At 43.5% G+C, this 19,355-nt stretch overlaps 1 protein-coding gene across 1 annotated transcript; it reads right to left on the bottom strand.

Moving 5' to 3' along the window:
* Nucleotides 1–1,185: 1,185 nt before the first annotated feature.
* LOC122933223 (fibrinogen-like protein 1-like protein) lies at nt 1,186–18,843 on the bottom strand. Its single transcript, XM_044288077.1, has 3 exons — nt 18,812–18,843; nt 11,850–11,948; nt 1,186–2,004 (listed from the first exon to the last, which is right to left on the bottom strand). Exons 1-3 carry the CDS (start codon nt 18,813–18,815, stop codon nt 1,367–1,369), a joined length of 741 nt encoding a protein of 246 aa, XP_044144012.1. The 5' UTR covers nt 18,816–18,843; the 3' UTR covers nt 1,186–1,366.
* Nucleotides 18,844–19,355: the final 512 nt, after the last annotated feature.

The raw sequence follows: 19,355 nt of genomic DNA, 5'->3' as shown, positions 1-19,355 counted from the left end.
ATATCAAGTGTAGAGTTTCATTTTCCGTGTATGGAATTCAAATGCCACATCTATCTGCACTTCTTTAGAAGATGTCCAGTGAATATGCAAGTTTATTACCAGAGTAAAAGAGGGCAAAAAGATGTATTGTACCTTTATATCACAAGATTAAATAGCAAATTGATATGCTGAAAGCTAATATTCCAAACCATGTTTTCCATAACAGTTAACATTATTGGACAGAAAGGTTGTCATAATACTGATCATCTGTCGCCCATAACAGTATCTGTTTACATCCTAGTAAGCTATCTATGCCTTCTATGGCATTGTCAATGGGGATGATGGATACACCAAATCTTTGTCCATGGGCTTTCAGTTAGGTGGTCACATACCTCCAGTAACTATCAGCCAAACAAGTTTGTGTTCCCAGTAGGAAGAGGGGAGGAAGCTGCTGCCAGACACCACTGCTGGAAGCTTATCTTCCTAGAATGGTTTCTCCAGCTTCATAATGATTTTTTGTATCTGCTCAGAGTACCCCAAACACAACATATTTGACCCCATATACTTTGTCAGAATTTTCTTCCTCTTTTTTTCTACCTCATTTCATCTGGACAGGATACTTACATGCAGAACTTCCTGTTTTTATCCACTTCCTGTTGGGATCTCTAAACAAAACCCAGCATGCTTTGCTCTATACCATTTCACAGGGCTCGTACTGCTTAGCTAAAATGAAGAAGAAAGGTGTAACAGTGTAGTAGGCAGAGAAAGCCCTCAGAAACATTTTAGAGCATACAGGGTTTGGTTAGAAAACCCAACAGGAAGCTGCTTGTAAATATCCTACCCGGGTGAAATGATGCGGAAAATATAGGAAGGAATGTGCCGACATGAAAAACAAGTATATGGGGTGAAAATAACTGTACTGTGGGCAGATGAAAAAATCATTATGGAACCAGAGAACCCCTTTAAGAACAAAGGATCCGGCATGTTGAAATTCAATACATGCTATCCTTTTTAATCACAGCCAAACGTCAAACATCTAAAACCACTAGATGGTCAGCCAGTCAAAAAGGAAGGTTTGACTCTAGGCCCAACTTTAGTTCAGAATTAAGTGAGTTATGGGAGCTTAGATTTCAGTTATCTGATGGTATACTGGTGTAGTCAACTTATGACTTTTTTTTTTGTGACTTATGACATAAGTTTGGCAAAAAAGCCCACTTTATTTTCAATTTACATTGTATTAATACATAAATCTGTCATATATAGAGAAGAACATTAATCTTCCGGAGTGTCCATATTTTAGATCTTGTTCAAAGGGTGTCCACAGACATAAAATATTGCATGAAAGTGCTACAGAAGTGAAGAACAATATCCTCCTGCTTTGTCACTTTTATAGGTAGACACAGTAATCTGCTGGACGGATCATTACAGTGGATCCTTGGCAATTGTTATTACACAGTCCATGCCAAGAAATACCATTTTTGTTGTTGAGCTTGGCAGCATGGCAGGCAGCATACCACCATGCACCACCAAAACTGGCTGCACAGTTGGCACTATAGATATCTTGGTCTTTGTCCTTGGATGTGAACTTCATGTTGTCATGTGTGGCTGCTGGTTGAACTGAAGACATGGCATCTCCTGCAGTACCTGTGTAGCTGCCCAGTCTTACCCTGTAACCATTAGCTTCATCTTCTACACTGAAGAGGTTGTAATCAGCATATTTCTCTTCATTGTTATTATCTAGAATCACAAACCGCACCTGATAGACTTTCTGCTTAGTAATGTGATGGAGATACTCCAAGCCCAACCAGTAGTCCTTCTCCACATTACCAAAGCCATATTTGTAAGTGGTCCAAGATTCATCCCAGGATATCTCTGAGTTGAAGCTATTGCGCTGAATGACAATCCAGCCGCCACTCTCTGTAGTCATGTCACAGTACACAATCAGCGGGTGCAAGCCTGTAGGACGTAGGACATAGACACCACTGTCTTTGTAACGTGGAATTTCACTGCAGTCCTTTGGTAAATCTATAATGAAACATGAAAATTATTAAAAATTTTTGTTTATTAACGGTTTTGTAAAAAGATATGGTAATACAATTATGGTATTTAATGGTGATATAATGGTAATGTTAGGACTGAAAAGTTCCAGTGATTAAATAAGGATATGGGGCTCTGAAATATCTTGTAAAAAATGAACCTATATAATATCAAAAAGATCTGTATAAAAAAAATTGTAAAGCTTAGACAGGTAAGACTAGTTTCACACTAGCGGCACCGACCTCCGGCAGGCTGTTGCGGCGGGTAAACAGCCTGTCGTGCCCCCAGACTACCGCTCCGGCCCCACTGACTATTGGCCGGAGGTCCATGCCGCTAGTGTGAAAGTACCCTAACGCAATAAACCTGTGTAGAGATACTGAGGGATAGAAAGGGAGGTAAGGAAGAGGGAAAGAGTATATTTGCAGACACATTCTGCAACATGGGCGTTACGTAATCTTTTGGCCCAAAAGTTTGGAAACAAAGTCCAACTCCACCATGACAACTGACCACCCCCAGAAGCAAATGAGCCCAGAACATGACAAGATATACTTGCACGGACGACAGTCCGTATACTGCAATACACGAAGGGGCGACACACAGAGACAAACAAACAGACAAACACTAAAAAAGGAGTCTTAAAGAAAAAGGTTCAAATGCCAGTCTGATAATCAAGCACAAGATATGCCAGAGGCAAATGAGAAAACCGAACACGCCAAAAAGTCAGAACCAGGAGATCAATACAATACCAAATTACCACCACTCCAAGCAAAAGGTGTCTTCAATACACCCAAGGAAACAGCAGGGGGAGACAGAGGACAAGAAATTCATTGCCACATGCAGGTGTCTGCCTTTTATACTGAGTAAAGGCGTCTCATGCCGGAGTGCCTGCACACCAGGTGGAGCTGCCGGCAGTGCGTCCTGACACTTGGGAACTCTGGTGCACCACCTTATTAAACCAGGGGCTCCCACTTCAGAACGGGCCGCTCAGCAGCCCTGGTTCCCCCGGCAACTGGACGCTGCCACCGGACGGGGGAACCGTGACATATATTTTGCCCATGGCATTTGACTCACATTAATTTTCATTTTCACCCTTTTAGCATCCACGGTGATTGCTCATCACTAGTCGTAGTGAGGGTGGGCCACATTAGCATCTCTGCCACATTTCTTAAAGCATTTTAAGAAATACATGTCTGTGGATTTGTCATGGAATTCTTAGCAGAGTATTCTCATATAACAGGGTATTCAAGTAGAAAAAAGATCTTGGATTTCCTTAAAAAGGTTAAAAACATAAGCTAGCTAATAATCATCTTGCTAATGCCCCTGCCCAGGGCCAGATCAAGGTTGGTGGAGGCCCCTCGATAAAAAACCTCTGGTAGGCCCCCCCCCCAAAACAACAACTTTTGCTTTAATAAAGGGAACCTGCCACCGGTATTTTGTGTATAGAGCTGAGGACATGGGTTGCTAGATGGTTGCTAGCACATCTGCAATATCCAGTCCCCATAGCTCTGTGTGCTTTTATTGTGTAAAAAAAAAAAAAAAAACATTTGATACATATGCAAATTAACCTGAGATGAGTCCTTTCCCTGACTCATCTCACAGACAGGACTCATTTCAGGTTAATTTGCATATTTATCAAATAGTTTATTTACACAACAAAAGCACACAGAGCTATGGGGACTGGGTATTGCGGATGTGCTAGTGGCCATCTAGCAACCCATGTCCTCAGCTCAATGCACAAAATCCCGGTGACAGGTTCCCTTTAAAGGGGTTGACCATACATACTGGCAATGACATTTTTGCAGACCTTTCCTAAATATACCCCCAAACAGTGACAATTTGGATGGTATAATACTAGTATTATAGTTCACACTAATATTTATAAGGAAATGTTTGCAATTTCATGTTTTTTTTTTTACTCATTATTTAAAATTTCACTCCTCTATTTTTGAATTGCCTGTTGCTCTCGGCCATCACTCAAAGTTGGATGTGGCTCACAACGTACAAAAGGTTGGGGACCGATCTAAGCCCTCCTTCAACAAAACTTTACCAAAGTCCAGTCAGGATAATGAGCGGTGTCTGACATCAGCTGAACAGAGGATAAAACTGCAGTGTCCCTCACAGGTCGGTGAGGGCAGTCATCTATGCAGGAGGTAGGAGGGTGAGGGGGCTCAGCATTACCTATGAGGAGAGGTGTCTGAATTACAGGCCACTAACAATTTACATCTGTGAGTCTTGCTCTGTAATTGACTTCATGCCCACTGACCTCCAGATTACAGCCTGTAATGCTCTGGGACTTCATCAGAAAAGAGTCTGTGGAGGAACTATACATCATAACAGGTCCTGGTCTCCTGGCCTCCCCACCTCCTCTCCCCACACAATAAGTAAGACTAGATTCACATCAGCATTAAAAAATTCGGCAGGTTGTTCTGGCAGGGGAAAAGCCTGCTGAATTTCACAGTATCCAGCATAGCCAAATAATGCCGTGAACCGCCAGATCCCAATTGACTATAATGGGATCTGGCCAGTTTCCTGCCTGGTTTTTGGCTTGTCCGGCTTAAAGCTGGCATTGATGCTGCAAATCGCCCAGATCCCTGTCGGATCCAATTATATTCAATGGGGATCCAGCAGTTCATGGAATCATCCGGCTATGCCAAATACAGTGTTTTTTAATGCTGACGTGCAGGGCCGTCTTTAATATTGATTGGACCCTGGGCAAGGATTTCCTTGGGCCCCCTGGATCCCGCCTTCCCACACCCTAGCATGCAATCACGGCCTCCACCACAACACACACTACCGACTGTACAGCCGTTCAGAGTTCAGACAGTTCAGAGTTCCACTTCCTTCAGAAAAGCGAGCCTGCCGTGCACTCCAGCGACTTACAGATAGAGGCAGTGGCCCTCATGGTGTGGACTTGTCATTTTTTTCTAAGGAATATAGTTTAACCGTTTATGTTCAAAAGAGAAAAAAAAGAGGTCACTAAGTCAGCTCCAATCAGATATCTGCACATAGACCCAGAGTCTTGGTCTATGTGCAGATATCTGATTGGAGCTGACTTCTTATTTTCTCTTTTGCACATAAATGGTTAAACTACTGTATATTCCTTAGTGAAAATGACCAGTCCAGTCCACACCATGAGGGCCCCCCAGGCCCCCCCTGAGCAAAGATTAGTAAATGTGGCAGGTGGTGGCCCCAGGCCACAGTTCAGCAGACAGAGAGAACCCAACTCCTTTGTCTCCCGTCTCTCTAATAATCCACCAGTAATTTAAATAACCCCATTAGTGGGGGATTATTATAGAGACGGGAGACAAAGGAGTTGGGTTCTCTCTGTCTGCTGAACTGTGGCCTGGGGCCACCACTTGCCACATTTACTAATCTTTGCTCAGGGGGGGCCCTCATGGTGTGGTGTGGACTGGACTGGTCATTTTCACTAAGGAATATAGTTTAACCATTTATGTGCAAAAGAGAAAATAAGAAGTCAGCTCCAATCAGATATCTGCACATAGACCAAGACTCTGGGTCTATGCAGATATCTGATTGGAGCTGACTTAGTGACCTATTTTTTTCTCTTTTGCACATAAACGGTTAAACTATATTCCTTAGAAAAAATGACCAGTCCACACCATGAGGGCCCCCCTGAGCAAAGATTAGTAAATGTGGCCGGACGGCCCCAGGCCACAGTTCAGCAGACAGAGAACCCAACCCCTTTGTCTCCCGTCTCTATAATAATCCCCCACTAATGGGGTTATTTAAATTACTGGTGGATTATTAGAGAGACGGGAGACAAAGGAGTTGGGTTCTCTGTCTGCTGAACTGTGGCCTGGGGCCGTCCGGCCACATTTACTAATCTTTGCTCAGGGGGGCCCTCATGGTGTGGACTGGTCATTTTTTCTAAGGAATATAGTTTAACCGATTATGTGCAAAAGAGAAAAAAAGAGGTCACTAAGTCAGCTCCAATCAGATATCTGCACATAGACCCAGAGTCTTGGTCTATGTGCAGATATCTGATTGGAGCTGACTTCTTATTTTCTCTTTTGCACATAAATGGTTAAACTATTCCTTAGTGAAAATGACCAGTCCAGTCCAGTCCACACCATGAGGGCCCCCCAGGCCCCCCCTGAGCAAAGATTAGTAAATGTGGCAACTGGCAAGTGATGGCCCCAGGCCACAGTTCAGCAGCAGAGTCAGACAGAGAGAAGAACCCAACCCCTGCCCTTATGTCGCCTGGGGCTCTCTATAATGATCCCCCACAAATTTATGAATGGTCGGATCTGGTGACCTGACCGGTTTCTTCTATTATAAAATAAAGTCAATATATATATTCCTATGCGCAGCATGCCACTGCTTTTTGTTTACCTCCTCAGTCCTGTCCTCCCCTCCTGGCGCGGCAGTGGCAGGTCGACTCTGACTGGCTGACTGTACTGTCAGGTCAGCAGGTCAGTGACTTGAGACTGGTCTGGTTCTTTTCTGGTCAGTGGTCGCGTTACGTGAGGCTGTGACTCACTCACCACCGCCACCCAATCCCTTTAGCCTCCGGACCGGAGGCGGGGACTTAGTCCCTGCTGCTGGCTGCTCCGCCATGGCGCTTCACCAGGCTGCGGTGACTCACACACGACACACCCCCTTTTACCACGTGAGTGACGGGGGCGGGGGGCCGAAGTGCTTCGCCTTCGCTGTAAGTTCAAGTTGTCTAGTATACTGAAGAGTAGACTGCTGCGCTGCTGCATATTAGATACATAGAGTCAGAGTCGCGAGTTGGGCCAGGGCCCCCATGAGCAACTGGGCCCGGGGCAGCTGCCCCTTTTGCCCTGCGGCAAAGACGGCCCTGCTGACGTGAACCTAAGAGACTTTCATGACAACAGGCACTAGAGGAATCATGCAGGCCGAGGTCAGAAAGACCTGTTAGTTAAAATAGTTTAACATACATTAGGCTGCCAAAAACTAATCTACAGTAACTTTTCCTTTCTTGTGCACTGCCCGCTGCAAGTCGTTGTCTTGTTACAGCCCCTTCATGCTGCTGTATAACTCCTTGGTCTGTGTAGCTGGAGGTGACATCATTATGTTGCCCCAGACACACGGAGCAATGCTATTTTTAACAGTAGTGCTGCTTAAAAAGGCCCTTTTGGAATATAAGGAAGCTACCAGTGGAGGCCCCTTAGTCCCCCTGAGTGGTGTAAGCCCGGGGGAACAAGCCCCTAGTACCCTCCCTATAACCTGGCCCTGACCCCACTGCTGCCATTTTGATGATGCCCAGGTCCCTGCTGCTCTTTATTTTATGCTCTATTCCCACATACCTTTTCTTATTTATAATGGCTCGTTTTGCCTGGGAAGCAATCATTAGGAGAAATAAAATGGCCGCTGTCCTATTAGTCAGCAGCACTTGTATGAAGTTATTACCAAAGTCCCACATTACCACAGTCTGTCCTGTCCGTCCTCTCTGTACTTCATGTCTCCTCATGAACTCCATTCCCACAAAAATTCAGCTGAAGTTGTTATCAGCTGTGTTCAGGGTCATAATTCCTGCCAAATAGGAGAGGAGGATGGGGCAGCTCTTTAGCTCAGTGTTGTGAAGTAACTTGTCCTCCAGTGTGATTAGGACAGGTTTTGTGTGTACTGATAGGGCGGCAGCCATTTTATTTCTCCTTATGATTGCTCCCTAGAGAAAATTAGCCATTGTAACTAATGAAAGGTATTTGAGAATATATTTATAATAAAGTATGATTAATACTTTTCATTTTCTTAATTATTTTTCTAAATTTTTTTAAAATTTGCATTGAGAAGCAGAATAGGAACGTTAATGTCATATTTAGTACACAGTGAACACTGTGATGTCAAAACCCCAAAAACCTTGGCGGAATTGTGTTTATTTTATTTTTTTATTTAACCACACAAACATTTTTTTTCCCTTTTTTTCCAAAAACAGACGTGTGAAATTAAATAGTGCCCTTAAAAAATACAATTTATCCTGCAAAAAATAAGCACTCGTGTGGCTATATGAACAGAGAATTAAACAAAAGTTATAATTATTGGAATGTAGAGAGGAAAAAACAAAAATGCTAAACTAAAAATGGGCCCGTGGTTAAAAATGATCATTTATGACGTTAGCTGTAATCTTGCAATATATTTATTTTACATTTATTGCTCCTATCTTCTGTTCTGGGCTATAGTCACAGTCCATGCAGCTCTTTCTTATTTCCTGTTATGTCCCGGGGTATCTCAAAGTAGCAAAACGTGCAGTGATAGGGGATTGTCTATGTAACTAGCTGGGTGGGAGGAGCTATAAACTACCTGGGTGTTGTTAAGGGTGGTTGTGTAGCTGTAGTACATTATGTGCAGTAGCCCAGTCCTATGGGGTATCTGCAAGTATTTGTAATGTATTGTATTGTCATGCATATTTCATTGTTGTGGCCGTGTATTCCAGCAAGGCTCGGACTGGCCCACAGGGGTACAGGGGAATCCCCTGGTGAGCCCCTTAGCAAGGTGGGCCCCTAGTCTCCCACCCCCTGCACAAGTGGTACATAACACAGTAGACTTACTGCACTACATACATATATTCAATGTACAGCACCTCAACCAGCCTATTTTCATTAAAAAAACTTGTTAGATTATTTATTATTTTTGAATGTATCCGTAGAGTGGGCCCCCAAAATAAATTTTACTGGTGGGCCCTAGGCACCCCAGTCCGACACTGATTCCAGCAGAGGAGGTAATGGTTTGCAGGATCAGGATTAACCGCCCTGTTTCTTTCCTCTTGGTAGGAGTGGAAGTTCCTGTCTAGCTAAGAGAGGAGAGGAAGTTCCTGTTCCTATAGTAGGAGAGTGAGGAAGCACATGTCAGAGCTCCCACTCCAAGAAACTGTATCTTATTCCTCTGTGAGGGCAACTCAGGAACCAGATACTCTTCTCCTGTGAGAACAACTTAGGGCTCTTTCACACCTGCGTTCTTTTCTTCCGTTGTCGGGGCTCTATGCCGGAAGAATCCTGATCAGTTTTATCCTAATGCATTCTGAATGGAGAGAAATCCATTCAGGATGCATCAGGATGTCTTCAGTTCAGGACCGGAACGTTTTTTGGCCGGAGATAATACCGCAGCATGCTGCGCTTTTTGCTCCGGCCAAAAATCCTGAACACTTGCCGCAAGGCCGGATCCGGAATTAATGCCCATTGAAAGGCATTGATCCGGATCCGGCCTTAAGCTAAACGTCGTTTCGGCGCATTGCCGGATCCGACGTTTAGCTTTTTCTGAATGGTTACCATGGCTGCCAGGACGCTAAAGTCCTGGCAGCCATGGTAAAGTGTAGTGGGGAGCGGGGGAGCAGTATACTTACCATCCGTGCGGCTCCCGGGGCGCTCCAGAGTGACGTCAGGGCACCCCACGCGCATGGATGACGTGATCGCATGGCACGTCATCCATGCGCATGGGGCGCTCTGACGTCATTCTGGAGCGCCCCGGGAGCCGCACGGACTGTAAGTATACCGCTCCCCCGCTCCCCACTACTACTATGGAACCAGGACTTTAATAGCGTCCTGGGTGCCATAGTAACACTGAACGCATTTTGAAGACTGATCCGTCTTCAAATGCTTTCAGTTCACTTGCGTTTTTCCGGATCCGGCATGTAATTCCGGCAAGTGGAGTACACGCCGGATCCGGACAACGCAAGTGTGAAAGAGGCCTTAATCCTACCTCAAGAAAACATTTAAGAGACAAGACAGCAGAGTGATCAGTGAAATACAGCTTTACAGACACTGCATCAAGATGAGGGACAACAGCTCAGACACCACCACCTAAACCATCTCTAGGCCAGACAAACATTAAGCCTGTACTACAGTGGACACCTAAATACACAAGTGCTTGCTAATGCCAACCTATTGCCATCCAACCAGCCAGCATACCTCCTTATCTGGTGCCAGAATCTGCACTTTGTACTTAATACAGCTGGATGTACCACAAGTTAAATACAGACTTTTAGACGTTGGCCTGATTCTTTAAACTACTCTTTCACTGCACCGATCCCCAAGGAGTGACAGCCTGAAAGAGTACACTGAGACACAACATCTCATCAGAGCCACTACCACTCCCATCCTCTGCAACGGCTTCTCATGGGTTTGACACATAAGAAGTGCGTCATGGGTTTGTTGAAAAAAGCATGGTGAAGATGTACATGAGGTAAGCAACTACATGAGCATATCTGTTAAAATCATAGTAATCCCAGAAAACCCCTTTAACCCCTTAGTCACCACGCATACGCCTTTTTACGGCAGTCAATAAGGGGCCTTAGGCTGGGCGGCCGTACTGTTTTACGGCGGCCCAGTCTAAGTGCTGCACGGGTCCCCCATGCAGCGGGGAGTGGTGTCCCATGAGAGCCGCTGCCCTGCTCTAACAGCCCGGACAGGCAGGAGTGCCGATCCAGGCTGTTCAACACTTTACATGCCGCGGGCAATGGCGCCCGCCACATGTAAAGTGCTGCATTGATTAGTTTCCAGTACACTGCGCCAGAGAGGCTGCTGGTCAATGTCAGAATAGCACTGACATTAAAATACAATGTACTATAGGGATAGTGCATTCAATTTTAAAATCAATCAAAAATCTGTCTTATAGTTTCTTTGTAGTACTATTAAGTGGTAAAAAAAAGTAAAAAAACAAACATTTATTCAATAAAATAAAAAATCACATTAAAAAAATTACGCTTTTTTGTTCCATTGAAAATACGTTTTTCAAAAATTGCAAAAAAAATCTCCCCCGTATGTTTGGTATTGCCACGTCTGTAACAAAAATTAGCCCCCACAGTGAACGCCGTAAAAAAACAAAACAAAAAAAAATGTATTAGCTGCCACCGAAAAAACTGAATAACTAGCAGTCAAAAAGCGTAATTTGCACCAAAATGATACCAATGAAAAATACAAGTCGTCCTGCAAAAATCATGCCCCACACAACTCCATAAAAAGAAAAAAGAAAAAAATGATGGGTCTTGGGAAGCGGCAATGCAAAAACATATATGATATCACTGTAATGGTACTGACCCAGAGAATAAAGATATTATGTTATTTATACCGAAAAATTAATGCCATAAAACTTATAACGTAAAAATTCACTGGCAGTATTGCTGTTTTTCCTATCTCCCTCCCAGAAAGAGTTAGGCCTCCTGCACACAACCGTAGGTGTCCCGTTGCCGTATTGCGATCCGCTGCGGCTGCTCCACGGTTGGTGTTTGTGCAATGCAGCCTGCAATTTGCGGCCTGCAGCACAGCCACGGGGCTCACACGTTCGTGTGCAGGAGGCCTTAATAAAAGTTAATCAGCAAGTTATGTGTACCAAAAAATGGCGCCATTAAAAACTACAACTTGTCCCGCAAAAAAAAAAAAGTTTTAGCTCTTGGAACGCGACAATGAAAAAAGGAAGAAAAACGCATGGTCAGCAAGGCCCAAAACAGGCTGGTCACTAAGGGGTTAAGACTCATTTGGCTCAGTCTACATGTGGTGATTACCTGATAATTTTGTTTTCTTACTATAGGTTTTGTAGTCTGTACTTTATAGGCTACTGCCTTTGCTATAACAGAAATCAGCTAGTCATTCATTGATTTCCTGGTGATAGACGTGGATGATTTTTTGCAACCACAAGATTGTAGAGTTGCAGTCTTATACGTCCCAATAGACAAATATTATTTCCGACAATATGCGATATAACAATGAAATCTACCATGATCGTGAAGTCCAGGCCTGCTGATGGACCATAAAAAATGCTATAATTGTTAAAAGATTGCAACTTTTTACTGTATTTTTACTTCCCTTGTAGAATGAACATTTGCAGTGTCAGATTTAACTAAAGGGAGAACTTACTTTCCACCTGTTCTTCACCCTCATTTCTTGGTTTTCGATGACCATGACGCGTTGAACCGACACTCACCAAAACGAATATCCACATGTAACATAATATCCCTGACACAGAAAAATACAGAAAATTCATGCACATGTTAGAGCGGTATAAATTACAGTTTTTATCCATTCTTTGTATTTTATAAGGCCGGGTTCGCACTTCTTTATAGCCCCTGCTGAGCCAAAAGTATACAAACATATACCACCATGGGTACATTGAATTCAGTGAGGCCAACGAAGTTCAAGGGATTCATCTATTGACCTTGTTTGATCTCCTTGCTGTTCATTTATATCTTTTTTTTTCTGGGAAGAATAGCTAAGGAGCATAGTATTCATATTTATACCCCCTATGGCCATCCCAGTGGAGGGCTTGAACACAGTGTGAATTGTCACTTTTCAAAGCAACAACATATTCTGACAGATTGTAGGACCTCTCATATAGTGCTGTAAGGGTACCTTCTTTCAGATGAAAGATGGCTAGAAAATGTGTAAAATGATGACAATGAGTATAGACTGGTGTCTAATATGAGCCTTCTCACCAGTGCTATGTTATGTAGTATGGATGTGCTTAATGGGTAGCATGCTGGGAGGTAGTGCACTGCAATACTGCAAATGTGGATAAAGAAAAGTAGCAGTTGATGTAAGTGAAATTATAAAATTATTAAATTATCATCCAGTTTCCATTAACACATTCGCTATTACATCTAAATATTATTGTTATTAAATATTTTAACCACTTAAGGACCACAGGTTTATACCCCCCTAGTGACCAGGCCCTTTTTTACAAATCGGCACTCCACAACTTTAGCGGTTTATTGCTCGGTCATGCAACTTACCACCCAAATGAATTTTACCTCCTTTTCTTCTCACTAATAGAGCTTACATTTGGTGGTATTTCATTGCTGCTGACATTTTTACTTTTTTTGTTATTAATCAAAATTTTACGATTTTTTTGCAAAAAAATGTCATTTTTCACTTTCAGTTGTAAAATTTTGCAAAAAAAACGACATCCATATATAAATTTTTCGCTAAATTTATTGTTCTACATGTCTTTGATTAAAAAAAAATGTTTGGGTAAAAAAAAAATGGTTTGGGTAAAAGTTATAGCGTTTACAAACTATGGTACAAAAATGTGAATTTCCGCTTTTTGAAACAGCTCTGATTTTCTGAGCACCTGTCATGTTTCCTGAGGTTCTACAATGCCCAAACAGTAGAAAAAACCCACAAATGACCCCATTTCGGAAAGTAGACACCCTGAGGTATTCGCTGATGGGCATAGTGAGTTCATAGAACTTTTTGTTTTTTGTCACAAGTTAGCGGAAAATGATGATTTATTATTATTATTTTTTTTTTCTTACAAAGTCTCATATTCCACTAACTTGTGACAAAAAATAAAAACTTCCATGAACTCACTATGCCCATCACGAAATACCTTGGGGTGTCTTCTTTCCAAAATGGGGTCACTTGTGGGGTAGTTATACTGCCCTGGCAATTTAGGGGCCCAAATGTGTGAGAAGAACTTTGCAATCGAAATGTGTAAAAAATGACCGGTGAAATCCGAAAGGTGCTCTTTGGAATGTGTGCCCCTTTGCCCACCTAGGCTGCAAAAAAGTGTCACACATCTGGTATCGCCGTACTCAGGAGAAGTTGGGGAATGTGTTTTGGGGTGTCATTTTACATATACCCATGCTGGGTGAGAGAAATATCTTGGCAAAAGACAACTTTTCCCATTTTTTTATACACAGTTGGCATTTGACCAAGATATTTATATCACCCAGCATGGGTATATGTAAAATGACACCCCAAAACACATTGCCCAACTTCTCCTGAGTACGGCGATACCAGATGTGTGACACTTTTTTGCAGCCTAGGTGGGCAAAGGGGCCCACATTCCAAAGAACACCTTTAGGATTTCACCGGCCATTTTTTACAGATTTTGATTTCAAACTACTTCGCACACATTAGGGCCCCTAAATTGCCAGGGCAGTATAACTACCCCACAAGTGACCCCATTTTGGAAAGAAGACACCCCAAGGTATTCCGTGAGGGGCATGGCGAGTTCCTGGAATTTTTTTTTTTTTGTCACAAGTTAGTGGAATATGAGACTTTGTAAGGGAAAAAAAATAAAAATAAAAATCATCATTTTCCGCTAACTTGTGACAAAAAATAAAAAATTCTAGGAACTCGCCGTGTCCCTCACGGAATACCTTGGGGTGTCTTCTTTCCAAAATGGGGTCACTTGTGGGGTAGTTATACTGCCCTGGCAATTTAGGGGCCCAAATGTGTGAGAAGAACTTTGCAATCGAAATGTGTAAAAAATGACCGGTGAAATCCGAAAGGTGCTCTTTGGAATGTGTGCCCCTTTGCCCACCTAGGCTGCAAAAAAGTGTCACACATCTGGTATCGCCGTACTCAGGAGAAGTTGGGGAATGTGTTTTGGGGTGTCATTTTACATATACCCATGCTGGGTGAGAGAAATATCTTGGCAAAAGACAACTTTTCCCATTTTTTTTATACACAGTTGGCATTTGACCAAGATATTTATATCACCCAGCATGGGTATATGTAAAATGACACCCCAAAACACATTGCCCAACTTCTCCTGAGTACGGCGATACCAGATGTGTGACACTTTTTTGCAGCCTAGGTGGGCAAAGGGGCCCACATTCCAAAGAACACCTTTAGGATTTCACCGGCCATTTTTTACAGATTTTGATTTCAAACTACTTCGCACACATTAGGGCCCCTAAATTGCCAGGGCAGTATAACTACCCCACAAGTGACCCCATTTTGGAAAGAAGACACCCCAAGGTATTCCGTGAGGGGCATGGCGAGTTCCTGGAATTTTTTTTTTTTTTGTCACAAGTTAGTGGAATATGAGACTTTGTAAGGGAAAAAAAATAAAAATAAAAATCATCATTTTCCGCTAACTTGTGACAAAAAATAAAAAATTCTAGGAACTCGCCGTGTCCCTCACGGAATACCTTGGGGTGTCTTCTTTCCAAAATGGGGTCACTTGTGGGGTAGTTATACTGCCCTGGCAATTTAGGGGCCCAAATGTGTGGTAAGTAGTTTGAAATCAAAATGTGTAAAAAAGGACCTGTGAAATCTGAAAGGTGCTCTTTGGAATGTGTGCCCCTTTGCCCACCTAGGCGGCAAAAAAGTGACACACATCTGGTATCGCCGTACTCAGGAGAAGTTGGGGAATGTGTTTTGGGGTGTCATTTTACATATACCCATGCTGGGTGAGAGAAATATCTCGGCAAAAGACAACTTTTCCCATTTTTTTATACAAAGTTGGCATTTGACCAAGATATTTATCTCACCCAGCATGGGTATATGTAAAATGACACCACAAAACACATTCCCCAACTTCTCCTGAGTACGGCGATACCACATGTGTGACACTTTTTTGCAGCCTAGATGCGCAAAGCGGCCCAAATTCCTTTTAGGAGGGCATTTTTAGACATTTGGATCCCAGACTTCTTCTCACGCTTTCGGGCCCCTAACATGCCAGGGCAGTATAAATACCCCACATGTGACCCCACTTTGGAAAGAAGACACCCCAAGGTATTCAATGAGGGGCATGGCGAGTTCCTAGAATTTTTTTTTTTGGGCACAAGTTAGCGGAAATTGATTTTTTTTGTATTTTCTCACAAAGTCTCCCTTTCTGCTAACTTGGGACAAAAATTTCAATCTTTCATGGACTCAATATGCCCCTCACGGAATACCTTGGGGTGTCTTCTTTCCAAAATGGGGTCACATGTGGGGTACTTATACTGCCCTGGCATTTTAGGGGCCCTACAGCGTGAGAAGAAGTCTGGAATATAAATGTCTAAAAAAAATTACGCATTTGGATTCCGTGAGGGGTATGGTGCGTCCATGTGAGATTTTATTTTTTGACACAAGTTAGTGGAATATGAGACTTTGTAAGAAAAAACAAAAACAAACAAAAAATTTCCGCTAACTTGTGCCCAAAAAAATGTCTACATGGAGCCTTACAGGGGGTGATCAATGACAGGGGGGTGATCAGGGAATCTATATGGGGTGATCACCCCCCTGTCATTGATCACACACCTGTCATTGATCACCCCCCTGTAAGGCTCCATTCAGACATCCGTATGATTTTTTACGGATCCACGGATACATGGATCGGATCTGCAAAACACATGCGGACGTCTGAATGGAGCCTTACAGGGGGGTGATCACCCATATAGACTCCCTGATCACCTTCGTCATTGATCACCCCCCTATAAGGCTCCATTCAGACGTCCGTATGATTTTTTACGGATCCACGGATACATGGATCGGATCCGCAAAACACATGCGGACGTCTGAATGGAGTCTTACAGGGGGGTGATCACCCATATAGACTCCCTGATCACCTTCGTCATTGATCAGCCCCCTGTAAGGCTCCATTCAGACGTCCGTATGATTTTTTACGGATCCATGGATACATGGATCGGATCCGCAAAACACATGCGGACGTCTGAATGGAGCCTTACAGGGGGGTGATCAATGACAGAGGGGTGATCACCCATATAGACTCCCTGATCACCTTCGTCATTGATCACCCCCCTGTAAGGCTCCATTCAGACGTCCGTATGATTTTTTACGGATCCACGGATACATGGATCGGATCCGCAAAACACATGCGGACGTCTGAATGGAGCCTTACAGGGGGGTGATCAATGACAGAGGGGTGATCACCCATATAGACTCCCTGATCACCTTCGTCATTGATCACCCCCCTGTAAGGCTCCATTCAGACGTCCGTATGTGTTTTGCCTTACAGGGGGGTGATCAATGACAGGGGGTGATCAGGGAGTGTATATGGGGTGATCACCCCCCTGTCACTGATCACCCCCCTGTAAGGCTCCATTCAGACGTCCGTATGTGTTTTGCGGATCCGATCCATGTATCCGTGGATCCGTAAAAATCATACGGACGTCTGAATGGAGCCTTACAGGGGGGTGATCAATGACAGGGAAGTGATCAGGAAGTCTATATGCGTGATCACCCCCTTGTCATTGATCACCCCCCTGTAAGGCTCCATTCAGACGTCCGTATGTGTTTTGCGGATCCGATCCATGTATCCGTGGATCCGTAAAAATCATACGGACCTCTGAATGGAGCCTTACAGGGGGGTGATCAATGACAGGGGGGTGATCAATGACAGGGGGGTGATCAGGGAGTCTATATGGGCTGATCAGTGGTTTATAAAGGGTTAATAAGTGACAGGGGGGGGTGTAGTGTAGTGTAGTGGTGTTTGGTGCTACTTTAGTGAGCTGCCTGAGTCCTCTGGTGGTCGATCCTAACAAAAGGGACCACCAGAGGACCAGGTAGCAGGTATATTAGACGCTGTTATCAAAACAGCGTCTAATATGCCTGTTAGGGGTTAAAAAAATCACATCTCCAGCCTGCCAGCGAGCGATCGCCGCTGGCAGGCTGGAGATCCACTCGCTTACCTCCCGTTCCTGTGAACGCGCGCGTCTGCGCGAATTATCAAATTTAAAGGGTTGTGCAGTGCAAAGATATTGATGACCTATACTCAGGATAGGTCATCATTTTCAGATCGGCAGGGGTCCGACTCAAGGTACTCCCACCGGTCAGCTGTTTGAAGGGCTAGCAGTGCGAGTGCTGCATTTCCTTTGCAGAGTTGACACATTGTAATTACAACTACTCGTCCCCTTCAAACAGCTAACTCGTGGTGTGCCAGGAGTCGGACCCCTGCTGATCTTATATTGATGACCTATCCTAGTTCCTGTAGGGACTTGAGATGAGCAAATCGATTCTAACTGATCAAATTTGTTCATATTCAGTCTCCTGGAGCACCAAGGGGCTGGTCCCGTTGCTGAAGAGGCTCTTCTCCTTGATTGACAGGGCCAGACATTTCGCTTGACCCTGTCAATCTTGCACCTGAGCCATTGCTCCGAGTATTAGCACAAGTTCAGAGGATCTGCAGATACCGACTGCGAATGCGCCACTGATGTCTGGGTACAGCCATAAGTTGAAGTGGTGGCTTCGGACGCAGAAGCACCTCCTCCACTTGTGAGTGTACTCAGAAGTCAGCGGCGCGTGCGCAGTCAGAATCTGCACTGCTCAGGCAGCAGCAAATCCTCTATACTTGTTGTGCCAATAGTCATAGCAACAGCACAGGCACGAGACTGACAGGGTCAGGCAAGATGTCTCACCCTGTCAATCAAGGGGGGGGGGGGATTCTCTTGAGTAGCAGAGACAGCATTTAGATGCTTACCAGCAGTTGAACCATTTTGATTCATTAGAATCAATTTTCTCATCTCTAGTAGGGACCCATCTACATGAGGTACTCTTGTCATGGCAGTTGAGCTCACACAATTTGATGGAAATATGTGACAAAAACCTCAAATCAATAAGCAGAGTAAATATAGCAGTAATGTCGATTCAAATAATAGAAATATTACATATTTGCAGATATCTTATCGTCCACAAGTGCTGCGGCTTCTTTATGATTGTTTGCTTTTGCACTGCAGCGACAGATTTATTTCACTTTGTTAGAAGGTGCTGACTAGCTTTGTCTTTTGATGTTTTTTTTCTGTCTGTCTGTCCATCTCCTTCTCAGTGATGCACACAATGTACTGACACAAATATAATTGGCTGTATGTAATAGCTGCATGTGCCACTACACTAGTATAAACCAGGTCTGATCATTCTTAGCTGGTTAAAAAGATTTTGCAGTAGCAAATGCCACAGAATCTCACATCTCCACCATTTTTGGGAATGTTCACTTCCAGATTTTAAATAGTACAAGTGGCATATTTTTTCTGCGGTGGCAGTACTTACAAACGACCCTCAATATTATAATCTAGTGGATGACAACATCCACTAATCCTGCAGATTTTTCTGCTCAGATGCAATGTATCTAATAGGACTAACGTCCTACTCACCCATTGTTCTGTTCCTTGATCTCCTCGCTCTCTGAACTCTACTGTTCAATGTTATTCTACTCTCTTTCTACATCCTCTTAATTACTCAAACATATTATGCCACACCATGAAATAGTGCAAAGTCCCTGCATGTTTTCAAGGCATGGATTGCTTTAACTCCTTAATGTCTTCTGCCAGAGTTTTACTACAGAAAAGCGAGTTCACAATCTGTAGGTGTGCAAGTTTGCTTCCATGCTTAGGTTTTTATTTCACCCCAACAAAAAATGCAAAAATTATGTTTTTACATGGCTAACATGTAACAAAAATGACAGCAAAAAAAGTTGTATTCGAAAAAAAAAAAGATGCTAGTGATGTGCCTTTCAAGTACATGTGACTGGGGAGGCTAATGATTCTTAATGCATCTTGTGCATCTACAGACCTGTCTCTAGTCTCCTCTTCATCTCTAAATCCGGGAACATCTGGTCTTCTCTCGCCTCATCCACGATCTCTCTGTTAACTCTCTCCTTGATTCATTACAATCTGGTTTTCGCACTCTACATTCTAC

This window comes from Bufo gargarizans, chromosome 3, assembly GCF_014858855.1.
Source record: "Bufo gargarizans isolate SCDJY-AF-19 chromosome 3, ASM1485885v1, whole genome shotgun sequence".
Lineage (NCBI taxonomy): Eukaryota > Metazoa > Chordata > Amphibia > Anura > Bufonidae > Bufo > Bufo gargarizans.
The sequence above is the reverse complement of the archived record's forward strand: the minus strand, read 5'-3'. Positions and strand labels throughout refer to the sequence as shown.